A 27,863-nucleotide genomic window follows, 5' to 3' on the forward strand; every position below is an offset into this window, starting at 1 on the left:
GCGGGGGGTGGAGGGGAAAGTAGGAGCATGAATCATGTAACCATGTTAAAAATGAATATTAATAAATGTTTAAATTTAAAAAAAATATGGCCAGCACCAGACTCTTTTAAATGTCTTTTCCTAAAATAAATTTATTATTTATTTCTAATAGACAAAAAAAAAAAAAAAAGAAAAGAAATCCTGCCTGTTCCCCTCTTCTTTTTCTATTCTGTTATGGGGCTTTATTCTAATAGTACAAAATCATCCACAAACAGTAACATCTGGAGGACTTCAATCTAGACTCTGTGCACAATTCTATCTACAACAGTGATGTTTAATAATCAGGGAGAGAACATGAGGCTCTTGTTGTTTTATCTTCCAAGGAACCATGGAATATATGATATATTGTACATAATTACATTTTATATATACAATTCTTATCTTTTACAGAAGTAATGTCCCTAGAAAACAACATGAAATTAAAAACACACGAATGTTGATATATTGAACCTATAGATATAGGGGTTTAAACTCCTACAACTAAAAACTGGCTAGAGAGTACTGAAAATATTTTATTCCTATAATTCTTAATAATAAAACATTAATCCTGATAATCTGCAATTTTCCTACTACAATAACCATGTAATAACCCATAAAATGCAAGGGAGAGGGGAGGCAACACTGGAGAAGACTGGAAAGGGCAAGAGTAGTGGTATGAGAAGAATTCTGAGGTAAAAAATCTCTTTTGACTTTGGTCAAATTATTCCCAGATGAAAAGAATGTGCCTCCAAATGAGTACCTGGCTACAGGTTGGAATACTTCTTTGGAGCCAGGAGGCACAGGAAATAAGGTAGGTGGGACACTTGCTGGGGGGCATTTACCCATAAACTTAGTTATTCTTTCATTTTTTTATTTTCTCATTGCACACTTGAGAAGTTATTTTAGCACTTTCTGGAGTGGATTCACAAACACTTTTAAAAATTCTTCTTTTTTGTGGATATAAATTTTGCAACATCATACCTCTCATTTTCTCTCTATTACATGCATGTTCACAAATACAAATGTTAAATAATTGAATGTTGAGGATTGACTATATGCTGGTGACACCTAATCAGATGTTTTTATAGTTAAACAACAAGCACAACAGAGATCTTATATTCTTTACTATATGAACTGTGTGGTGGTAAATATGATGTTTACCACAGAATATTATTTGCATAAGTCTTTCTGTTCTAATACTATCCTCAAGGATGTCTTTAACGTATGTGTAAATTATTATTTTTAAAACTCTTGTCTTCCATCTCAGAATCAATAGTATTTTGTTCCAAGGCACAAAAGCCATAAGGACTAGGCAATGGAGTTAAGGGACTTGCCCAGGGTCACATACAGCTAGAAGTGTCTGAGGCCAAATTTGAACCCAGGAATTCTCATGTCTAGGCCTGGTTCTCAATCCACAGAGCCACCTAGCTGCCCCCTATGCATAAATTATCATTATATAAATTCTGTATTTATGTGAAAATAGGCATGTCAATAGTTGATATTTACGCAGTTTCCTTTAAAATATATACATTTCCTTTTTAAAATTTAATTAATATAGAATATTTTTCCACAGTTATATGATTCATAGTCTTTTCCTCCCCTCCTCTCTCCCCCTCCCACAGCCAAAGTGCAATTCAACTGGGTTTTACAAGTATCACTGATCAAGACCTATTTCCATAAAATATATACATTTCACTTATGCCTTTTGTCTTTACATTAACTATTTCAATCCAATCCTTCCTTCCTCTTAAATTTCCCCTTGTTACAAACAAAAGTACCTAAGCAAAATATCCATTATGGGACTCATATATGACAATGCGCACAATATTATGTATTAACCTTTGTAAGAGTTAAAGTAAGAAGTTCAACAAAGCAAGGAGAGCAGTTTAACAGAAACTTTGTTTAATTTAAGAAAGAAGTATAGATAGACAGAAAAGAGGAGAGATTGTTAAACTTATATCCTATAAATATACTTAAAATTCCTTATACTACCTAAAATTTCCTAAACCTACTCTGTCTTCTCAGGACAGTTTCTTCTGCCTGGCACACCAGGCCTAATAGAATAGAACCTATTCTATTCACAAATTATTCACTAACTACCAAACTCCCTAAATAATAGACAGCCACCACTCACTCACTCCTTCAATCAATTTTCTATAGCAGCCCAACTGCCAGTAGCAAACTGGCAGCAGATCCTTGCCTCAGAGAGAGACGGTCTACTCTCTAGAGATCCCAGGGGCAAAAGACCCTCAACTGTCAGCAGCTGCTTCCTTTTTCTCCTCACTGACTAACTCTCCCCACTAACTTCCTGTCAGAGGGCTGGCTACTTCCTCTCCTCAGTCCTGGTCTCCCTGGTAACGGAATCTTCAGCTCTGGCTCACTGACTCCTATCAATTCTGATCTACTCAGAAATCCTTTTCTCTAACCTCATAAGGAGACAGGAGAGATTAAGAAAATTCCTTTAACATCTTCTATATAGTAGTTGCCTGCCTCTTTACTATGAAGGGGAAAGTATATTCCACCTTGTTTTTATTTACTCAGAATTCAATTTCTTTTTAAGTAATTTTTAAATTTACATTGTTTTAGGCATCATGTATCTAATCCCCTTGGTTCTGTTTCCTTGGCTCTGCATCAGTTCATTTTAGATGTTCCTATGTTGTTCTGAATTTTTCATATATGGCTTTTCTTAATAAGCAATACTTCGTTACAAGAACAAATCATAGTTTTTCATAGATCTCCCGGATCTATGAGCACCCGCACTTAGATTTAAGTTCTCTACTACCATAGGGTATAGCTTCAAATATTTTGATCTATACTTGACCTTTGTTTCTATCTTTTGATTTCTCGAGATCTATGTCCCAGGGGTGGCTGGTGGCTTAGTGGATTGAGAGCCAGGCCTAGAGACAGGAGGTCCTAGGTTCAGATCTAACCTCAGACACTTCCTAGCTATGTGACCCTGGGCAAGTCACTTAACCCCATTGCCTAGCCCTTACCACTCTTCTGCCTTAGAACCAATACATAGTATTGATTCTGGGACAGAAGTTATGGTTTTTTAAAAAAAAATCTATGTGCAATAGTGAAATCACTGGGCCTAAAGGTATGCAAAGTTTAGTCATTTTTCTTTCATAATTCCAACATGAAATTTAGAATGGCTGGACCATTTCACAGTGCATTATTGTGCTTATCTTCTAATCAGTCCCCAAACACTGACCATTTCTATCATTTGTCATCTTTGCCAATTTTCATGGTATGAACTTTCTTTTAATACCCGTTTCACTATTCGTCTATTAGGAGTATGTTTTCATGTGATCATTTACAATTTGCAATTTTTTGAAAACTGCTTATATACTTTGACCATTCATTTACAGGAAAATAGCTCTTGGAATAAAATATCTATATCAATTCCTTATGTATTTAATTTCAGACTAGTGATATTTGATTAAAAAATTTCTACAAGTTTTCATTAATTCTATTCATGCAAAAGATTTTTAAATTTAAATATTAAGAAATTTGACAAGTCTTCCTTGTCAAATTGTTCATGGGTCCCCAAGAAGTGGCGAGGGAGATGAGAGGAAATAAGAGAACAGGGCTGGGATCAGGAGCACTGAGATAACTGGTAGCTATCAAGGCAAATGTATGGAAAGTTATAACTGTTTGTATAGGAGGAAAAAGCATGCTGGGGATTTTGCACAAGTTTCCACTTACTCAATGAAGGTAAATAATCAACAAAGTGGTACAATGAATCTGTTTACCTCATTGAGTCTACCCAGTGATTTCTTATGAGATAAGTGACAGACTTTAGTTGCTTTATGGCTCAGGGTTGTCCTTAAAATAGGGTCTCAGGCTTTTTGCTTTCCATATATAAAACGGAATTCTTTATTCCTTTTTTAAGTTAAGGGGAACCTGGAGGTCCACTTACCATAGAAATATATACAGATTAACCAGCCCACAGTGACAGGAAGTAGACACCATAGAGACAGGAAGTGGAAATCATAGAGACAGGAAATTGAGGTTGGAGAAGGGTATAAAAGGGGCCCAAGTGTCACTTGGTAGACCCCTCAGTTGCTGACAGTTGGGACTGGCAGTTGCAGGGAAGTTGGCTGCTGGGCATGAGTTGGTCCATGTGGGTTGGTGATTAGTTGGTGGTTGGTATTTAGTTGCTGGAATATAAAGGCAGGTCTGAGATTACTGAAAGGGCTTTTAGCTTTAGCCTTCAGAGGGCTTTTTGCCTTTTGGGTTTGGGACTTTTGGTTTGGGCTATTAGGGTTTTTTACCTTTGAACTTTTTTGAAGGTGGCTGGTCTTCATTGACAGATCTAATAGGGGTTGGATTAAAACACTGATTGGGTTGGTTTTGATTAGGCTGGATTGGGCTGGAACTTTGTAGGGTGGTTGTTATTAGTGGTAGTTATAGGCAATTATAGGTAAATATAGGCAGTTTTAGACAGTAATTATAGATAGTTCTAGGATAACATAGACATTAGGAAATTTCTTTCTCTGCCTCTTTCCTATATTTCCCTCTTTTATTATATTCATTTTTCTATATTCTTTTTACTTTATTTTAATAAACCTAAATTGTTAATTGTTAAAAGCTGCTAGAAGTTTTCTTTTCTCTGGCTTAAAAGGATAATATTAATTTACAACTCTACTATATTCGCATTAAAACTTATTAAAAGTTATTAAAAGCTGCTCTCTTATTTTGTCAAAACTTCTAATTTAACCCTTACACATGTCTTCAGAGCTTTGCTCAATGGAGTCTTATGGTTTGTCCTTCTACAATAATTAATTTTTGTGTTTCCTATTAAGAATCTTCCCTCTGAGGGGATGTGGCAAAATTGGGACATTGATGCATTGCTGGTGGAGTTGTGAACTGATCCAACCATTCTGGCTGGCAATTTGGAACTATGCTCAAAGGGCTATAAAAGAATGCCTGCCCTTTGATCCAGCCATACCATTGTTGGGTTTGTACCTGAAAAAGATCATAAACAAACAGACTTGTATGAAAATATTTATAGCTGTGCTTTTTGTGGTGCCAAAGAACTGGAAAAGTAGGGTATGCCCTTCAATTAGGGAACTGGAGAGACCTTCAGGAACTGATGCAGAGCGAAAGGAGCAGAACCAGAAGAACACTGTACACAGAGACTGATATATTATGATAAAATCGAATAATGGACTTCTGTACCAGCAGCAATGCAATGACCCAGGACAATTCTGAGGGATTTATGGTAAAAAACGCTACCCACATTCAGAGGAAGGACTGCAGGAGAGGAAACATATAAGAAAAACAACTGCTTGAACGCATGGGATGAGGCAGACATAATTGGGGATGTAGACTCGAAAGTACCACACCAATGCAACTATCAACAATTTGGTAGTAGGTCTTGATCAATGACACATTTAAAACCAGTGGAAATGTGTATCAGCCATGGGTGGGGGGAGAGTGGGGGGTGAAGGGGAAAGTAGGAGCATGAATCATGTAACCATGTTAAAAATGAATATTAATAAATGTTTAAAAAATTTTTAAAAAAAGAAATCTTCCCTCCAAGTTATAACTTTGAAAAGCAGTTCATATCTCATTGTCCCCTTTTAAATAAAATAATTGAGAAAGGTTGGACCACTTTACAGTGCATCAGATGTGCTTACTTCCTAATTAGCCCTTACCTTCTGTCTTAGAATCAATACTGTGTATTAGAACCAAGGCAATAGAGCAGCAAGAGTTAGATAATGGGGGTTAAGTGACTTGCCCATGGTTACATAGCTAGGAAGTGTCTGAGGCCAGATATGAGCCCAGGACTTCTTGTCTCTAGGTCTACCTTTCAACCACTGACCCACCTTCCTGCTCCCATTCTCATTTATTGTCTTCTAATTCTTTTTGTGGTGTGACTTGTTATATTTTTTTTAAACCCTTAACTTCTGTGTATTGGGTCCTAGGTGGAAGAGTGATAAGGATGGGCAAGGGGGACCTCCCGTCTCTAAGCCTGACTCTCAATCCACTGAGCTACCCAGCTGCCCCGACTTGTTACATTTAGGTCATATCCATTTTAAGTTTGGTCTAAAACCAATTTCTGCCAAATTATATTCCAATTTTTCAAGTCTTGTCAGAAAAGATGTACTTCTTCCAATAAATTGTGCTCTTAGGTTTATCAAATTTCTGACTACTATTTTCAACTGCTTACCAAACATCCTCCACAAGAATAGACAAGACAAACTCAACTGTGTATAGTTTTATTTTAGCACAAAAACAATAATGCAAACCAAATGGCAGCATGCCCAATCACTGCTAGGCTCAGGCAATATCCAGACTATTGGGATCTTACAGATTACAGGCAACTCTTTACTTTGAAGTTCTAAGGAAATTACAGATTAGCTTTTTCGTATATACTAAGTTTATTACTCCTGAGAATATTTAAGGGAGAGAGAAATATAACACTGCCCTTAAATTATGTTGGATTTGTTCATTCTTTAAGGGTTGGTCATTAAATGAAAACTCAAAAATGGTAGGCCAGACCCCAGACATCAGTGACTCCTTTATATTTTTTTCAAGTTGCCTGCTGCTGCCAAGACCTCTGAATGCTTCTAACTCTACTTAACTTCCCATTTGCAGAAGAGGTAGTAGGAAAATAAGTAGGAACATTCCAGATAAGGGAAAAAACTAAAAAGACATATTGCTTCTTATATTCCCAAATCTGTCTCTGATTTTAGGCCCTTTGGTCTATGCATATGCCCTTCTGGCCAGCCCATAGCATCACCCCAATACTGCTCCATCTCACAACTTCCATACTTCCTCACTATCATTCTACTAGGAACCAAAGTCCTGATGGCTACACAAGGTGAGGGAAGAGGCAGGAGGAAGAGCACTATATATTTTTTGATTTAAAATTTTCCTTTAATTTTATGAATTGATAATACAGCTAATGAATTAATTCTCAAACAGCTAGTCTACTAATAATTATCCTCACACTTGGGAAGGTTCTACCTCAAAAAATGGATACAATTTGTTGTCAGGACCCTTCTCTCTTATACCTATGTCATTCAAAACATTCATCTCAAAAAACCTCCAAAACCAAAAAACCTCCAAAACTGCTGATGGCATTACAGAAACATACTCGTACTTCCTAGAATCAAACTACTCTAAAGTAACCAAAATTCAATTTACCTAGGCTATTGCTCCAATAGCTACTCAGTGGCAGCAATATGATGTAGGAGACCACAAGAGCAAGGAGAATTTCTTAAAACCTTCAGGAGGACAATCCTCTAAAGCAGGGGTCGGCAACCTTTTTGGCCGTGAGAGCCATAAACGCCACATTTTTTAAAATGTAATTTCGTTAGAGCCGTACAGTGCTCACAGTGCGGCTCCTGTAACAGTGCCTGAAAAAAAATTGACTTTATGGCTCCTGCAGAAAGAGCCATACGTTGCCGACCCCTGCTCTAAAGCCAAACCTAGAAATTAATGAAAAATTCCTCCAAACCTGGGGCCAACAACTGGAACTACAACAAATATTACCACTACACCAAAGCAGTCAGAAAAGCACAGCTACAATCTCCTTAGTTCAGTTCAAAAGGCATTTTCTGTCTACTTAAGAACAAGGAACTAGGCTAGGGAATACAAAGACAAAAATAAAAGTAGTTCATTCCCTCAAGGAATTTACATTTTGTATCAAAGAAAACTTTGTCTTTCCTAACTCAGGTTAAAAACTTTCTGAACTTTTATTACCAAATTCAAGATTCAATTATAGTTAAATTATCAAAGACTAGGAGGCAAACACTGGCCTAACTTACTTGATTTAAAATATTTGTAGGGCAATTTTAACAAATAAATAAAATCCACATTAATTTGACTTAAGTTTTCCATATGTAAAAAAACAGTAGACCTATAAAACATAAGCACAATATGATTTTTTTTACTACACTGGTCAATTACTCATTATAATTAAGGTCAGAAAAGATTATATCACCTCCCACCAAGATGATCACAAATCTGTTGAAATCAAATGTTAAAATGAAAACAAGTATCACATATTTCCCAAATAGCTTAAGGCAATTTATACTGATAAAGAAGAATATTGGTTTAACTTAATGAAACATCCAGAAGGCAGAAATTCTAGTAAATTTTGTATGGACAGATGTGCTTCCAAAACGTGTTTATTTTATTTTTTAAACCTTTACCTTCCGCCTTAGACTCAATAATATGTATTGGTTCCAAGGCAAAAGAGTGATAAGGGCTAGACAATAGGAATTAAGTGACTTATTTGGGGTCACACAGCTAGGAAATGTGTAAGGCCAGATTTGAACCCAGGACCTCCCGTTTCTAGGCCTGGCTCTCAATTCACTGAGCCCTGCGGCACCCCCCTCCCCCGCCCCAGTCCAAATGTTAATTGAGAAGCAGGCTAATATGCAGTGTCAAAATGTACATCCTATATGCAAAGTATATTATTTTAAAGAGGTTAAGTTACACTTTGGCAAGCATTCATATACAACAGTTAGGTGGTTTAGTGGATAGAGGGCTGGCCCTGGAATCAGGAAGAGCTAAGTTCGAATCCAGCCTCAGATACTAGCTGTGTGACCCTGGGTGAGTCACTTAATCTCTATTTGCCCTGGAGATAGCTAGGTGGCCTTAATATTATTTGCCTGTTTCCTCATCTGTATAATGAACTGTAGAAATGGCAAAACACTCTAGTGTCTTTACCAAGAAAACTCCAAGTAGGGTCACAAAGAATCAGACATGACTTAAATGCCTGAATAAGAACCGTTACTTTAGACATGTTGATTTTTGCCTTAATTAAGCAATTAACTGGGATTGTTTAATGGAATCATAGATTTAAAGCTGGAAGGGAATTTAAGAGAATGTCTAACACGTCTCATTTACAGATTAAGAAGAGACCCAGAGAACTGAAGTAGCAATTCCTTTAATATCTTAAAGATATCAAATAAGCAGATAACACTTAAATTCAGGTCTTGTGGCATAATGTCCAATACTGTCCACTACACAACACAGTTTCTCTCATTTCAACTTCTCTCCTCAGGGTTAAGACCTACCGATTTCAAGTTACTTATAGTATTAATAATCCCCTTAGCTTGAACAAACCCAAACACATTTACAACTAGTTGCACTTAAAAATGAATGTTCATATATAACAATGCCAGAATGGATTAGTCTTATCTGTCTGTTTTGTTGATTTATGTCTGTATTCTCTTTCATGTAGACCTAAATCCATTCCTATTCTCCTAGAACTGCTTTGCATTACTTTTTCTAAGTTTTAAAAAAAGTATGTATGTTCTTCAAATTATAAATGGCACTTCAGTATTCTATTTTATTGATATATAATGATTAATTTAGTCATTCACCACTTTTTGGTGGTGCTTAGTTTATTCCCAGTTCTTTGCAATTATTACATTTATTTATAAATATATATATACATACTTATACCTTCATATATCTCTCTATGGAGGAATATAGATTTTAAAAAGTCTTCTTTGAGGACAACACTCTTAATGTATATTAACAAAAATATAATCAATGGGCCAAAAGATATGATGATTTTTACAATTATCCAACCAGAAAGACTTCCAAAATGATTCTATTAATTTGCTATGCCAGCATGCCTATAAGAGTACCTGTTTCTCAGCAAGTCTGTAAACATTACGTTGTTACTATTATTTTTCCCAATTTTATAGTTGTGAAACAGTACCTAATAATTGTTTTAAATTATATTTCTGAGTATTAATCAGACCAAATATCTTTTCAAATCTTTTTATATAATGTATATAAGACATGATTATTTATCCAGTGGTTGTCTTTGTGTTGTCCTTAAAAATCTTATTGGTTCCAAATTATAGATTACAGAGATTTTAGGTCACATGTTACAACTATTTCTCTTAAAATCTAAAATTTTTATTTTTTTTCAGGGGAGGGGGACAGAATTTTATTTTAAAGCAATCAAATCCATCTATGTTAACCCAATTTCTTTAGTTTGAGCATTTAAAAAGTATCTGTTCTGCACAAGTTAATATATTGTATTCACTTTTGCCCTTCAACTTTTTAATGGTTCATTTCCTCTATGTTTAATTCTATAACCCAGGGAGTGGGCCAAAAGAACTAAGACATGCCTTAGCGTTAATTAGACTTGATTTGTGATACTTGCCATCAGATATTATCTTCACAGTACAATTAGACTAAGAATTGTCTTTTCAATATGCAGAAACATACAACATACAATCTTATATACCATTCCTCTTTATGTAATCTATCTGACAGTTAAAAAGGACTATTTTCTGACTTATAATCATATTTTGCACTTTCCCATTTTTGTATCATTTTCTATCTTGGTACTCACCTTGGCACTTGGTATACTATCTTAGTACTCGGTATTCTAAAATAATTCCCATTCTTCAGGGTTTGGCTCTAATGTCATCTCCACAATGATGTCTTCCCCGATCTCTACAGCTAGGAGTAAACTTTCTATCTAGCAAACTCATATTGTCTTATTCATACATTTTGTTCACTTATTTATAATCACACACACACAAAAGGACATAATATTTGGATAGAAGACATGTCACCCCTATTAGATGATCCAATCTAGAAAGATGTAAACTATCTCGAAATCCTACATGAATGTGAGCATTATTATCTTTGTATCTTCCTTGTGCCTTGAATAATAGTTACTTAAGTAGTTACTTGCTGAATGAAAGTAAAAAAGAAAAGCTCAGTAAAATTACACATGTCCTTTAAAGACTTCATGAAAAAAATAAGACTTCTTGACATTAATATTTCCCTACTGTTAGAAGTTTTAAAATAGTAATGTACTTTGGTGGAAAAATCTCTGATTAGGAATCAGAAGGTGAGGCTTCCCATGCCCTGAACATGAGCAGATTACAATCAGGAGGTAACCCCCACTTTCAGTTCCCCTCATTAACCTTACCTACACCACAGGAACAGTTTGATAAATATACAAAGGGAGAATAAATAAAATTCATTTTTACCAAAATTGTTGACACTTAAAAAAATATTTTGGCAATTATTCCAATACTCGCCATTCTTACCACAATGATAAACAAAATTTGTTTTTTCCAAAGATTTTGTGTTGGAAATGTTCTAACATAGAAAATGATCTCATACCTGGTAAAGTATATAGTTTTCCAAATTTATCAGGCATGAGATCATTTTCTGTGTTATGTATGTTATGTAAATAAGCTTTATGCAGGCATTTATATAACTTATAAGTTCAACAGGATACAAACCTCATCTCGATGCTTCTGACAGAAGACCAAAAACTGAGACCCTGAATCTCCCTTTCTGCTTCTTGGAGTAGATGCTGCAGCCTTCTTTCTACCAACAGGAGAGCCCAATCCTCTTTTTGAATCTGCCTGTTCAGCTGCCCTTTGAGGAGTAATGTTTTTAGGCCCTGAATCACTTTCCAGGTTATCAGTACAAGACAGCAATTTTGATCTCCTCCTTCTCTTGATAGGAACACCTAAATCTTTATGCTTTGGATTTTGAGCAGTTTCTTCACTTATATCTGAAGATTCTTCTATTTCTTCTAACGGGTCAACAGCAATGCCAGCTTCCTTAGCTACTTGAGGATTAAGATGAAGTCGGTCTCTAACATAGACGAAGGTAAACTTGGCTTTCCGCTCTTCTACCGTCATACTCACTGCTTCTTTTGCTTGAATAATACCCATTTCCCATTGGGCCCTCAATTTCCCTGAAATAGGTTTTAATAGCTGAAAAAAAATATAAAAAGTTATAAATACATACAAAGGGCAATAGCAAAACATTTGAACAGATTTTTAAAAATCTAAGAACTCAGGATCCAATGTGTGATAAGTTCTCCATTTTCCCCCAAACTAAATTTAAGATACTGTACATACCAAGAGAAAAAATTTTAAGAGAATATTCATTTACTTTGGGTGTTATGGGAGTACATGCCAAATTTTCTTAAATGTATATAATTAAATTTAGGCATATTTTGGTAAAGCATTATTTAGACCAGTGATGGGCAAACTGCGGCCCCCTGAAATGTTCTATCCAGCTGCAGGACATTATTCCTAATCTGATGAACACAATGAGTAGGATACAATACAATGAAACTTCGAAAGAGTTGCCTTAGAAAAAGACTGGCAGATGAGCATTTCCTTTCCTTTGGCCCCCTCTTTAAAAAGTTTGCCTATAACTGGTTTAGACCAATGCATAATATTAAAAAAAAAAAAGATATACCACAATAAGCCTCTACCATACAATTCAGACATCTGTGAACTCACAAGATTAAAATACCACACACACTTTTTATAGCAATACTTTAAGGATCTGTACTTTCACTGAATAAATACTTTTGAAAGATATAAAATTTGATTTCTCTGAAGCCAACCTGGTGAAAAGCTTCTTCAAATTTAGCAAGGCCAGTTACCTGACCACAGACAAGTACATTACCAGGGCTAGAAACCAGAGGCCCTTTTAAGAGCTTATGCTCTGCTGCCAAAAGCTTCTAGAACCCACAATCTTCTCCACACCAGGTTGAGGCATCAGCAGAAGAGATGACACAGAAAAGACTTTTTTTTAAATATAAATTTCTTTGATAAAAGCTTTTGATAACATTGATTACCTTGATTTTCTCAGCTTTTGTGGGTGCCTGTTTTGCACTTTCCTGGCATAATTTTTCAAATTGCTCTTCTCCTTCAAATGATACGAGGCTCTTCTCAAATATCCAAGCTCTTTCTGGAGCATCACCAAAGAACTGTACATGATATTGGCGAGCACTTTTTTTCTGTCCTAATTTCAAGAAGAAAATAAATGTGCATTAGAAACTGAGGATATATGTTATATATACACATATTATTTTTTCTGTATACAATATATAAAATATATATATATGTATATTTTATACTCTAGAAATGACAAAAACACCAACTTGCCTTATAGTTTATTAACAAGTTCTGTTCTCATAAAAATACTAGACTGCTGAGGTAGCTACTCACTCAGTGAATGGAGGGCAAGGCCTAGAGATGGGAGATCCTGGGTTCAAATCTGACCTCAGACACTACCTAGCTATGTGACCCTGAAGAAGTCACAACCTCAATTGCATAGCCCTATATACCACTCTTCTACCATTGAAAATGCTACTTAGTATCAATTCTAAGTATAAGTTAAGGGTTAAAAAAAAGACTATTACAGATCTCTTCTTATTTCCCAGAGCAAAAAGAATCAGAAAAACTGTATTAAGGCATTTTTAAAAGAATAAATATACAAAAGTGATGAAGGTGAAAGATAGCCTAAAAAGCAAAAAGTAGTAGGTTTTGACTTAAATTGTTGGCTAGATCAATTCTACAGAATTAAATCAATTTTATTGGGGAATCAAATCAATCTTTGTAACTTTTGGAGGTCACTTATTTAAACATCTACAATGTGCAGATTATTTGGGGAATTCATAATGGGAAATTAGAGATAAAGGATCCAACCAATTTTAAATGAAAAAGTTAATATTTTTAGTACACTATCTAACAAGGTGTCAAGAAGGATAAACTGCCTTCTAAAAATAAAGTACTAAAGAAAACAATGAGATTCTGATTATCAACCAGAGACTTGAAGTGGAGAGGATATGAGAATGCTCATGAGGAAGGGATTAAACAACAAATCTTCTGTTCTTAGAAAGATGTTACCAATAAAAATTGAATGACACTTAATGAATAATGATCCAAAGAAATAGGGATCTGGAGAACTATGAACAAATGGGAATTCTCCCAAAAAATGTGAATAACATATCTCCAGAATTGAAGGGTAGTGGAAGACAGGTAAAATATTCAACAAATTATCACACTCTAATTCAACAAGTATTTATAAACTCTCTAATGTGTATCAGACACAATACTCAGCACTAAAAATATAATTTAAAACAGTCCATGCCCTAAAGGAGTTTTTAACCTAGTCAGGGGCTCAATATGATTGATAAGTGAATAAAATATAATTTGAGGAGGAAAAGTACACTAACAACTAGAGCAATCAGTAAAAGATTCCTAAAAGAAAGAGTACAGAAACTGAACCTTAAGGAGTGAAGGATCCTAAAAGGAGAAGTTAAGAAATGAATGCATTCCATTTACTTAAGGAAGAGACCCTATAAAAAGCAGTGGAGGTCAACAATAGAAAATCAACTTTAGGGAAATGCTAACAGGTCAGTGTGCATGTGAAGAAGGAATAAAGAAGACTGAAGATAGACTGTTTAGAGTTTTAAATGCCAACCAGAGAAGTTTCAATTTATTTCTAAAAGTAATAGGGAATTGATAAAGATTTTTGAGCATAGGAGTGACATGGTTAGATCTATGCTATAAGAAATATATTATTTTGGCAATGGGGCAGAAGATGAATTGGCAAAAAGAAGAAAAGCTAGAAGCAGAGAGATCAGTTAGGGGACTACTGTAGCAGTCTAGGAAAGAGGTGACGATCTGAATGAGGATGAATGGAACTATAAATAAAAAAAGAGGATGAATGAACGAATGTGGAGGTAAGGGGAAAAAAGGCTTGGCACCTGCCTGGATATGGGGAGGTCAAAGAGTAAAATAACATCTAGATTATGAACTGGAAATTGAAAAGACAGAAATACCAGTAGAGGAAGTTTGGAGGAGAGCTACTTTGGGAGTGTAAAAGGGAAGATAATGAGGAAAATAATGGTACCTTAGGAGAAAGGGAAACAAATACTCTATAGAGTTATTCAATTTTAGAAAAAAAGTAGTTATGATAAAACTAAAATGTTTAACTTTTTATTGGGTCAATCCAATGAAAAACCTGAATGTATATTACAGGAAGGTCTAAGCAAAACAGTGCACAATATATCTGCAAAGTTCATTGAGGAGTATAGGAAGCATTATACAAACTTATCATGGCTAATGAGAAGGGAAAAAGATCTTTTTCACAAAAAACGTTACTCAAGTGAAAAGAGATAAACCTACAAAGCAGGGCAGGTCAAATAGCAAAGTATAAATAATACCATCTAAAAATGAAAATCATATGTTCATACTGTTCTTGCTTAAACTGAAATGTTTTTCCATTTTATTTTTCACCCCAAGATTCAGTATAAGTTCTACCTCATTAAATCCCTCCTTGACTATCCTGTCTCTTCCTTCTACAAGATTCTATACTAACATCAATCAGGTTATTTAACAATATAAAACCAATCTATGTATTTTTACTATTCTTATTTTCCTCAACTAAGCTCCTTGAGGATTTATTTCTTCGCTTTTATCCTATTATTTATAGTAGAAAAAAGAACTTGGGGCAGCTAAGTGGTTCAGTGGTTTGAAAGGCCTAGAAATGGAAGATGCTAGGTTCACATCTGGCCTTAAATAATTCCTAGTTGTGTAACTCTGGGCAATTCATCTAATTACCATTTTAAGGGTTTAAAAAAAAAGAACCAATAATCAAATGGTCCAAAAATCAATAATAGAGAGGAGACAGGCATAGAATCTGTAGAATCACCTGATGATGATAGTGACAAGAGTTAAAAGAAAAAAGCATATAAAGAGCAGGGACTAGATGTACTAACGGAGCAAAAGGGAACTTCAGGTCCTCAGAAGCACTGAAAGTTATTTTAGCAAATCTCTAGAGTAAATAGACTGCATTTTCTTTAGAAAACTATCAACAAACATCAAAGTGCTTTAAATATCTAAAAATATAAAAATTAAATGAAAATACTTCTTGAGCTTCATCCTGCCATTCAAATTGGCAAAGATGATAAAAAATGGAAATAGCCAATGTTAGAAAACTATGGAGCTATGAAATGGAAATACTTTTCCAAAAACAATCTAAAATTATGCAGAAAGTTACCAAATTGTTTGAATTCTTTTAATTAAAAACCCCACCACTAGTTACAATGAAAAGAAAGGTACCATATATACCAAACATTAGTAGCATTTTTCTGTAGTAGGAACCTCTTGTCTCTCCTAAATTAGACAGGTGCCCATCAATTGGAAAATAGTTCAACAAATTGTGGCAAATGAATGTTATAGGATATTTTTTATAGCCAATGAACAATGAGTAGATTTCAGAGAAATGTAGGAAGGCTTGTATGAAACAATGTGAAAGGAAAGCAGAACTAGGAGAAAAAAATATATACCACTTACAAAGATATAAATGAAGATAAATGTTAAAAGATAAAAAAATTTGGATCAGATGCAATAACTATTACTGGTTCAGGATAACTGATGTTGGGGAAAAGAAGGGAGACTAAAGCTACAGAAAATTCACCCAACTAGTCAATTACAATCAGCAGCTGGTTTTACTTAAGTTTTTGTGGAGTTTCTAGACTGTGATGGTGGTATAAAAGCCAGAACAGAAAAAAATTGGGAAAAAAGAGAAACATGGGACCAAACCAGAGGAAAAAAAGCTTAGAGTGGGTATGTAGATATCTGAACTAGAGTAGGAATTTGCCTTTTTTTCTTTCCCAATATCTTTCCTTTTTCTGTTTCTCTGCGCTGTATGTCATAGCCTCTCTTTTCCCCAGATACTGCTTTATACCTCAGTGGACTACAATATGGAAAAGTGACTTAACCCAACTGCCTAGCCCTTATTGCTTTTTGTCTTGAAACCAATACTCTGTATTGATTCTAAGAGAGAAGGTAAGAGTTTTAAAAAAATATATAGCCTCCAACAACTTGTTTTGAGTCAGTATACTCAGTTATACTGTGGTATGGACAAAGGGCTAAAGGGAAACCTAAAGTAGGCTCTTTTGATCCTCAACATGACCCAAAAGACTGGAGATAGGCTACCAAAAAAAAAAATTTTGTATATAAGGCACTGTATTGTTGCTATACTGCTTCTCCTCAGCAAGACATGAATTATTAAGCTGATAATCAAGTTGTAAGAAATATCATACATGGATGTACGTAAAAAAGTAAATTTAATGATAACATTTGTACAACCAAATGGAATTGCTTGTCGGCTCTAGTAGAGAGGAAAGAAGGGAGAGAAAGACAATGAATCTTGTAATATTTCTTTAAAAATAAAAATTTTAAATAAAAAAAGAAAAGTAAACTTAATCAATTACAGAGAAATTTATGGATGAGTACAAAATAGTACTTTCCAAGAAGCAATGAATTCTGTGAATCTGACTTAGAAAAAAATAAAGAGGGAAAGACATGAGTTAAGATACATGGAAACAGTTAGCATATGATAAATCTGCTCCCCATTTCAAAGTTTCCCCAAAGTGAATGTAACATAGAATTGACACTGCATTAAAATAAATCACCAATTTCAAAACAATAACAGCTACCTGTCCCTAAGAAAAAGGAGAAACACTAGCGCAAAGATTTGTTAAGTCAGAAAAGGTAAAATGGTATTATGTAGCAAAATATAGTTACAAAATCCATTTGAAAACTATAATGAGAAAAGAGATCAAGTAAAGAATGAATAAGAAAAAAGAGGCAAAAAACCACCAGCCATATATACCCTACCTTTTAGTTTGGTATAGCTGTGAAGGAGAGGATCTGCTGAAACCATACATGGCCACCAAGGATAACCCGAAACTTTTGACCATACCAAATCTCCAACATTGTACTTCAACAAATGATCTTTTTCTTTGTTGATGTTTGGATATGACTCTCTCTTAGCCAGAATCTTTAAACAAACAAAAGAGAATGTACAAATACAAAAATCACCAAAAATCTCATAAATTTTCCATTTACACAAATATTTTCTGGGTCCCTCACAACAGAGGCAGGTATTGTCATCACAAGGAAATGACACTAATTTTTCAATTTTATAATCTAAGAGCATAATTATGCTTAAACTTCTCTCATCTCTTCCCACCAAAATCCCAAACTACCAAATAAAATCATAGGTAAATTTGTTCTTCATCTCCATTCCCTTTAAACAATCCTTCATACTTGCTAATTTGTTATTAATAATACATTATTAATGAGCATGAGCCTCTTTAAAGTATTAAATAGGAAAAAACAATTTTAAAAGTATAACAAAGTTGCCACAGTATTTTTCATTATAGCCAGTTCCACCTAGATTACTAAGTGAATGCATATTGTGTAATTTAACTATTTAAGTATATGATCTCCCCCATCTCATTATCTCCAACAATTCTTTAATTGCCTTCTCTTCTCACTGTGAATGTTTGTGCTTTTAAAAACTAGAGAAAAATATCCTCTCAATACTCAGTCCTACTGAATTCCCCCAGGAAATCCTCCCAGACTAAAAGAAGCTAGAAGTCTTCATCTTTAAGTCCACTGGCCAAGATAAGCAATTTCTGTCTGTACTCCAGCTTCTACCCTCTTTACTTGACTATTAGGGACAACTTGTATTCCACAAAGGATAATAGCTGATGTGGTTCTTCATGTGGTCACAAGGGAACAAATTCTTTCAGATTCTTGGGATACTCTATCCCAAGATGCTCAGTCCAAGCCTCAATTTTAATGCACAAATGCCATTTTCATTAAAACCTCTTTGGTCTAATAATTCAGAAAATATAGAATAAGAAATGACAATTCAAATTTAATGTAATCATAAATTTATCATAGCCCTTTGTAAATTTAAGAGCTTAAAAAGTCATTTGGAAAGGACAGCAATTTTATCAGTATTACTTGTATTTTTCCATTTTCCTACCCCAAATAAGGTTTTCTCTAATGATATATAAAGCCAAGCTTTGATTATGGCCCCTTGAAGTCTTGAACACATGGCTACGTCTGGTAAGTTAACTGTCCATTTAATTCCACCCTTCCCTTCAACCCACAAATTACCTTTTTTTCTGAGGGACTTGAAGCCTTAGACACCAAAGCTGCTTCAACAAGGCCCTGTTCAAGTAAGGAATCATACTTTATACTCCTTTTCCTATTCCTTCTTGACTTGTTTTCTAGTTTTTGTTCATTTTCTTCTGACTGGGACACATCTGGACCATTGTCTCCACAAATAGAAGATTCAAAGAGAGGCTTTCCATTCATGTAAGTTTTGGTGATTTTCAGTTTAATCTCAGGAGAGCCATTTTTAATAGGAGTAGTGTGAGGAGGTGTTCCAATTCCCTTTATTTCCTGGGATTCAAAGCGCAGTTTGGCATCTTGGGCACCAGACTCCCCATTGAAGACACGAGAGGTCAGATCTTTCAATTTGTCAGCTGGAATGAAAGGTAGAGCTTCGTGGCCATTAAATTTTTGCATGACACCCTCTGGTAGAGTAGTAGAAATCTGGGCTTTGCTGAGGAACACTGAACATTCCCGATTGACTTCACAATTCTGAGTCTTCCCATTGGTATTTCCAAGGATCTCTGGAACCTGCTTCATTTTCAGCTGGCTTACAATTTTCTGAGTTAATGATGGAGAATTTCTTGTAATACTAAAGTTCATTCAGTCCAAATGCTTCCAATATTACAACACTACAATTAAAAAAAACAAATCTAAGTTTTTTAAGACTCTCAGACAAGAACCTTTATATTTTAATAAAAGAAGCATTTGCCCATTTATTAAGTTTTACATTTTAATCTAGGTTTCAGGTTGTAGGAAGTGTAAATAAGCAGATAGGCGATAATATTAATACCAAAGGATTTTTTAGAGATTCTCTTATTATGCTTTCTCTATGATTATATCCAAACTAGTCAAATCAAACATCATTTATTATACACCTAGTATATGCCAGACATTGTGCTATGTACTGGGAATATAAAGAAAGAAAGGGTCCCTGCCTTCAAGGATTTCATCTAATGGAGGAGAAAACTCACAAATATGTATAAGCAAGATATATACAGGGTTAAATGGAGATCGTTTTAGAGGAAAGGCTTCTTTTAAAAAGATGAGATTTCAGGTAAAACTTGGAAGAAACTACATTTGTTACAAATTCCATAATAAGTTATATGCCCAACAAACCATTTGTTATACTGTTACGATATAAACTATAACAAAATGCTAATTGGTTTAAAATGCTTTGAGTCTGGTCCTCCTAGAATTAAGGTTATTACTTTAAGAAATAAACCTTAATCATCCAGCCTTCTTTTAAAAAAATAGTAACAAGTGCTAGCTTCCTATCAGTAACCTTTTTATACTAGACTTAAAGAATTTACCAGCACTCCTAGTCAAGTGGTAACAGTAACTGATTTTATTCTTTAAACAATGTGCACCTGAGAGGAAAGGGGGAAGTGAATAAGCATTTATTAAATGCCTCCTATGTGCCAGACAGCATACTAACTGCTTTATAAATATTATCTCATTAAGAAAGACAACTTACTGCATTTTTACGTAAGCAAGGTTGTAAACAATTTTCACATTCTTGAAGATCATACCAGAAAATTATGTAACCCACAAAACATTAAAAAGGCTTCTAATGATAGCACTGGATAGACCACCTGTGGAAAACTTATATAAGATCACAGACACAAGAATCATCCAGAATGAAGTACAGACATGGATACCATCTAAAGCAGTCTCTCAATTAGATTAAAGGGGGAAAGTGAGATTGCATTTATTTGGAGGGTGGACAAAAGGTATAGTTTCAGAGATTCAAGAGAATTTTGGAAACTAGGACCCAAATCTGATGAATAATGAATATTTTTTCTTTTGCTAAGAGTTCAAGAAAAATATTGAGAAGTAGAAGGAAAAAGAAAAGCAGTGAAGCCTAGAAAAAGTCTCCTATCACCTCATACCCCGATGGTAGGTCTTCCTGCCTCACTCCAATCAGCCATTTAGCCACTAAATTGATTTCACTGAAGAAGTCTCAACATGTCATCCCAATAGTCAATAAATTCCAGTAGTTCCCTATCCTCTCCAAAACCAAATACAAAATCCTCTTATACCTTACTCTTCAATTCAGTGAATGTAGACTCCTGGATATTTCACCAAGAAGATATTTCATCTTTTCATTCCAGAAATTTTCTGTGGCTTCCTCCAGGCCTCAAATGTTTTCACTCTTCATCTCTGCTTACTGTCTTCCCATGTCTTCTTTAAATCCTAACTAAAATCCCATCTTTTGCAGATCTTTCCCTACATATATCAATTCTTCCCTCTCTTAATTATTTCTTATTTATCCTATATAGATTTTGTTTGTTTATCTGTTGGCTTTTTGTCTCCCCTATTTGATTTGTTTCAACATTATTTAATTTATTTTTTAGACTATTTCTCCATGGTTATATAAATCAGGTTCTCTTCCTTCCTTTCCCCCACCCCCTCCCGGAGTGGCAAACAATTCCACTGGTTTATACATGTCTCATTACTCAAAACCTATTTCCATATTATTCATTTTTATAATAGAGTATTCTTTTAAAAACCACAACCCCAAATCCTATGTCCATATAGCCAAGTGATAAATCTTGTGTTTTTCTTCTGCATTTCTACTCCCATTGTTCTTTCTCTAGATGTGGATAGCATTCTTTTTCATAAGTAACATGGAACTGTCTTTGATCACTGATCACTGCATTGCTATTATTAGCAGAGTCTATTACATTTGATCGTCCCACAATATTTCAGTTATTGTGTACAATGTTCTCCTGGTTCTGCACATTTCACTTCACATCAATTCATGGAGGGCTTTCCAATTCATAAAGAAATCAAGAAGTTCATCATTCCTTATAGCACAATAGTATTTCATCACCATTATATGAAACATTTGTTCAGCCATTCCCCAATGAGAGACACTCTTGTTTTCCAATTTTTTGCCACCACAAAAAAGCACAGCTATATTTTTGTACAAATATTTTCTTTATCTCTCTGGGGTACAAACCCAGTAGTGGTTTAGCTGGATCGAAGGGCATGCATTTTTAAAACCCTTACCCTTCTCTCTTGGAATCAGTACTCTGTGGTAGTTCCAAGGCAGAAGAGACTACAGGATAGGCCAAGGGGTTTAGTGATATGCTCAGAATGACAAAGAAATATCTGAGGTTAGATTCAAACCCAAGACCTCCCATCTCAAGGCCTGGCTCTCAATCCACTGAGTCACTAAGCTGCCTCTGGCATGCAACCTTTTAAAGTCCCTTGAGCATAATTCCAAATTGCCTTCCATAATGGTTGGATCAATTTACAACTCCACCAGCAATGTATTAGTGTCCCAATTTTGCCACAACCCCTCCAAAATTTATTATTTTCCTTTACTATCATATTGGCCAATCTTGATAGGGGTGAAGTGGTACCTCAAAGTTGTTTTGATTTGCATTTCTCTTATCAGGAGGGATTCAGAATACTTTTTCATGTGATTATTGATAGTTTTGATTTCTTCATCCAAAAACTGCCTATTTATATCCCTTGACCATTTGTCAATTGGGGAATGACTTGATTGCTTGTAAATTTGACTTAGTTCCTTCTATATTCGGGAAATTAGACCTTTGTCTGAGAATTTTGTTATAAAACTTTCTCTCCAGTTTGTTACTTCCCTTATAATTTTGGTTGCATTAGTTTTGTTTGTACAAAATCTTTTTAATGTCATATAATCAAAATTATTCATTTTACATCTTATAATGTTCTCTCTTTCTTGGTCTTAAATTCCTTCCTTTCCCATAGATCTGACAGACATACTAGTCTATGTTCACCCAATTTATTTATGATTTCATTCTTTATATTTAAGTCATTTACCCATTTTGAATTTCTTTCTTGGCACAGGGTTTGATTCCCTATTTGGCGCTGAACTCCTTGAGGGCAGGAATTGTCTCTTGCTTCCTTTTGATTCCTCAGTGCTTAGCCCAGGACCTGGCATTTAATAAGTGCTTAATAAATGTTTACTAACTGACTAGTGGTATTCCTAAAAAGGAAATCCAATAAAGGAAATGAAAGTTAAGTTTATTATTCAATTCAAAACACACACATAACTCCAATTAAAAGCACCAACTAAACGTTGGGCATCAGGCCACCTACATTCTTTATCATTATTAATATTTTAGGAAAAAAAACCTACAAAATGCTATCTAGCCATGAACCAAAAGTAGATGACTAAAGGTAAGGAAAATACAGAGATGGTATGTTTTCTGACACTTTACTGCCCAATTTGTATTAGCATGAATCTTAACCACCAATCCTTCCCTTCTTCAAAAGGCAAAAATGGGGTAGCTGTAGTCACTGTTGCATAATAACAAACTGACAAGAACATAAAGAAAATAGAATAAGGCTAAGCTGTCTATAAAAGTTTGGTTCCCAAAGTGCAATCCCCTTTTTTGTTATAATTCTTAGCCCCTTTATCTTTCAGGAGCCACCTATATTTAGAGAGGCCTATACTTCAAGAGTGTAAAGAGATTCTGTGAAGGTTGTGGTTAACAATGATATGCGATATAGCATAATTTCACTAACCTAGTGGATTATTGGCCAGGTAATCTTTCACTTTTTGCTCTAATGTTTATCTTAATAAAAACAAATGATTTCCCATTCATAAAACACTAGAATACTATATCTAAAAGGCAAAAATTCAATAAAAATAGATGGTCAAAAGCAGACTCACCAGAAAGAAAAATATATTAGTACAAACATTTACTTAATACTGGCACCATGGTGCACTATGGGCAGCCTCATAGAGTAGGTTGCACTCAGTAATTAGTACTTCAATTCAATGATGATTCAAATATCTGTAAAATAAAGCCTTCAGACTTTTAGAACATAAAATAATAAATATGGACCTGGAAGCAACCTCAGTATCTAACACAGAGCCTTCTACAAAACTCTACAATTTTGCCTGCATTTATTAGTTTTCACTCATAAAAAAACTAATTTAGATGTATGAACACATAAATTGTTGAAAAAATATTTTATATTACACAAACAAGTATAGCTATTTTAAAAACTCATATGCTTCAATTTCTAATCAACTGTAAAAGGTATCCTTTGCCTTCAGCATTAAAAGTGTATTTACAATCTTCCAAAGGAGCTTCCAGTAGAAATTAAGCTCTCTGAGGTCAGGGTTAGTTTTCAGTTTTGTCCTCCCACCACCACCCACTCTCGAGCCTTCTATTAGGAATTTTGCACAAAATAGGCATATAATAGAAGTTTAATGAAATGAAAGTAGGCCAAAGCAGACTAAAATAGTCACAACAAAGTTTTAAATAAGTCAAGTGGGGGAAAGGTTATTAAAATTTTTAGATCTTTGAGGGGCAAATTTAGAAAAAAAGAACACCATACAGGCTATTAAAATGCTACAGAAGAAATTACAGAAATTATTTTTATATTTGTCACTTGAATTCATTATATCTATTGTCCCAAACTTCATTATATAAAGTCCTCTACTCTCTATTAGGGTTCAATTTCACATTAGGATATAGTGTAGCTGCAATGGAAAAAACAACTTGTATCTGCGGTGGAAAAAACTAGTCTGGAGTCGTGGCGGTATGGCCCTGGGCAAGTCACCTGACCCCGTTTGACTCAGTTTCCTTATCTGTAAAGTGAACTGGAGAAGGAAATGGCAAACTATTCTAGTATCTTTGCCAAGAAAATCTCAAATGGAATCATGAAGAATTGCTCACAATTGAAACAATTTAACACATAAAACACACATATTCATATAAAGAAATGGCCAGAAAAGAGTCGATTTCAACATACTGACTTTCTAAAGGAAGCTCTTTTTACAGTAAACTAGGAAATTAGAAGTTGAAAATAATTTTGGGTAGAGAGGAAATGCATAAAAGTTAAAACTACAAAATGAGAATTTCAATATAATTTTGAATTCATTCCTTTTCTCCTTCCTCCCACTCCAAAAATGTTTTTAAGGCATTTTCTCTATTTGCAGGTCTAATATAACATTCAGATCAGTAAATTCTTAATAGACTTAATAGCCTCATCCTAAACATAGAACATTATCACCATATACCTTATTCAGAAATCTTACTACATAGAGGTGATCAAAAGGAAGTTGGTTGTTTCTTTTAATTCCCAGCAATCTAGGTGGACTTATTTATTAGAAAACAGTCCTCATTACCTTTTCTCTGTATTCTAAGGCAACACTTTGGCCTGTAAAAATTATGAAGTCATTAATACAATTCCATCTATACAAAAGCATTATTCAGAATGTCTATGATGAATAAAAATTCCTCATAAAAACTTCAAATATTTTCTAGAGATTGCAAAACAAATAAAGCCTTTTGTATCATTTAAAGGCAGAAATAGTTTTTAAAAAAAGATTCAACTACTGCAGACTTAATAGATATAAAGTTTTTAAAGAACTACAAGACAAAACCTGTCCTGCAATTACTAGATCAAATGAGAGCACATATAAAAAACATTGTGAAAACCTTAAAGCTCTATATAAATTCTAGGTATAACTATCATCATAACTTGCAATCTAGCAGGGAGAATCAGCTAAGTACTTAACTATTGTCTAAAGCAGAGTAATAGGGGAAAAAATTATTAGAAGGCATTCTAGGTGAAATAAGTTATATGTTTCATTTGCGTGATCAGTAAGGGCACAGACAAGGAAACCAAGAAACCTAGTTGGAAGACAGCAAGGCAATATTATATCTGAGCAAGGCAAACAATATGTTTAGGGAGAGGATAATGGGAGAAAAGAAGATTGAGGCCAAACAGTAGGAAACGCTGAATTTAAACAACAAGCTATATTTCAATTTTATTCAAATGGGTATGGTCGAGTCACTGAATGTTTTAAAGAAGGCAAGTTTAGTTATCAGAATTGTAGGTTAGGAAAATTAATCTGGCATCCATATGTAGGATGGATTGAGTGAAGTGTTGCCTTAGAATTGAAGTCCAATATGTTCGATTGTACCACAGAGTATCAGTCTCTGCGTACAATGTTCTCCTGGATCTGCTCCTTTCACTCTGCATCAATTCCTGGAGGTCATTCCAGTTCACAAGGAATTCTCCAGTTCATTTTTCCTTTGAGCACAATAGTATTCCATCACCAACAGATACCACAAATTTGTTTAGCCATTTCCCAATCGAAGGAGATTCCCTCATTTTCCAATTTCTTGCCACCACAAAGAGCACAGCTATAAATATTTTTGTACAAGTCTTTTTTCTTATTTTTCTCTTTGGGATATAAACAAAGCAGTGCTATGACTGGATCAAAAGGCAGATAGTCTTTTAAAGGCCTTTTGGCATAGTTCCAAATTGCCATCCAGAATGGCTGGATCAATTCCCAACTCCACCAGCAATGCATTATTAATGTCCCAATTTGGCCACATCCCCTCCAGCATTTATTACTCTCCCCTGCTATCATTTTAGCCAATCTGCTAGGTGTGAGGTGATTCCTCAGAGTTGTTTTGATTTGCATTTCTCTAATTATAAGAGATTTAGAACATTTTTTCACTTGCTTGTTGATAGTTTTGACTTCTTTATCTGAAAATTGCCTATTCATGTCCCTTGCCCATTTATCAATTGGGGAATGGCTTGATTTTTTTTGTACAATTTAGCTTTAGCTCCTTATATATTTAAGTAATTAGACCTTTATAGAGTAGATGGATCTAAAAGAAGAGAATATTCACAGATATTAAGAGAAAATTAATAGGATACAGGAATAGAGATTTAGAAAGGAAATATAAAAAGCAATAGTTTTGTTTTAGTATTTATTGGTCGATTGGTAATACCCTTGACAAAAATAGTCAAAAGGAAATTATTTGAGAAGGAAGATGTGGGGCTGTTATATTTTTATTACAGGGTACAATTCAGCAACTATTTATCAAGCATGTATTATATGTACAAGTCACTGTTTTGGTACTATGGCTAATAAAGCAAAAAATAATAATCCTTGATCTGAAGAAGCTTCCATTCTACTGGCATTTGGGGATTGGGAAAGGAGATTAGAATTTAAATACTTATGAGTAAATATAAAGCACACCAAAGTATATACAGAGTAATAAGACACCGAGTTTTAAGTCAATAGGGTTTTCTACCCAAGAAAGAACATTATGTAGCAGCATAGCAGCTAAGTGAAATAAATACCATTTAAGTTAACAGCCCATTGACAGGGTATCTCTAAATACGTGATTCTAGGGAAGGAATCTATTGTTAGGGAAAGCAGAATAAGGGAACTTATTTTTTCCGTGAGTGCTTCCATTAGAAGAGCCCAGTCTTCTAAAAATTCATCAAGGATTTACATGTAAAACATTACCTTTCAAAATCTATCTATAACTTGGGATGAAAGAATTTAGAGCTGGAAGGGACACTGGAGATCATATAGTTGAATATCTTTGTTTTAGAGATGAGACGATAAGGGCTTAGGGAGATGACTTTTCTAAGGTCTGAGAAATATTAGGTATTAAAGACTTGGGTGCTTACTACCTATGTGACCATAGGCAAATCACCTCAGTTTTCTTATAGACAAAGTTCTGGGCAAGTCTTACTTAACCCCAATTGCATAGCCCTTTCTGTTCTTGTGCCTTGGAACTGATGCTTGGTATTGATTCTAAGACAGAAGGTAATGGTCTTTAAAAAATTAAAGTGACTGATATCTAGATGAAGCCTACAATTCAAGAATAGAATCAAAAGGCCTTCCTTTCCTTGGAGGACATCCACATGAACTCTATCAATATGCCAACAAGGAAGTAGTGAACAAATGGCTTTGTCATACAGATTTGTTTATGGAAATAAAGCGAAGTATACTGGCAATTCAGGACCAGGCCTATGTCACTAGAAAATTTAAAAAGTATACTTAAGGAATTCCTACTTAGTGACCAATGTAAATCATACAGTGTAAAGGTGGAAATTCTGTCATTGCAGACTATAGTACAAGTAAAATACTTACAAAAACCAGACCTTATGGCTAGAGTTAGCTATCACAAAGTAGCACTATCTTTAATGGATTAATGGATTGACAGTCAGACTACAAACACAGACCTCATTCAATTGTCAGTTCATTAAGGGAAAAGACCATCTTTTACCATTTTTTAAAATATCTCCAGCTCTAAGCATAGTACCTAGCTCATTGGTGCTTAATAAATGATTCTTGAT

General features: G+C 34.6%; 1 protein-coding gene across 2 annotated transcripts in view; it reads right to left on the reverse strand.

Moving 5' to 3' along the window:
* NSD2 (nuclear receptor binding SET domain protein 2) overlaps positions 1–19,349 on the reverse strand; it is a 77,527-nt gene extending 58,178 nt beyond the window's left edge. For both annotated transcript variants that reach the window (XM_044680212.1, XM_044680213.1), the window contains exons 1-4: positions 18,750–19,349; positions 17,457–17,619; positions 12,620–12,786; positions 11,259–11,741 (exon numbers count right to left, since the gene is read on the reverse strand). In XM_044680212.1, coding sequence (XP_044536147.1) covers positions 11,259–11,741; positions 12,620–12,786; positions 17,457–17,619; positions 18,750–19,349 — 1,413 coding nt within the window. The remainder of the gene's footprint in view (positions 1–11,258; positions 11,742–12,619; positions 12,787–17,456; positions 17,620–18,749) is intronic.
* Positions 19,350–27,863: the final 8,514 nt, after the last annotated feature.

The sequence above is a fragment of the Gracilinanus agilis genome, chromosome 6 (genome assembly GCF_016433145.1).
Source record: "Gracilinanus agilis isolate LMUSP501 chromosome 6, AgileGrace, whole genome shotgun sequence".
Taxonomy (NCBI): Eukaryota; Metazoa; Chordata; class Mammalia; order Didelphimorphia; family Didelphidae; genus Gracilinanus; species Gracilinanus agilis.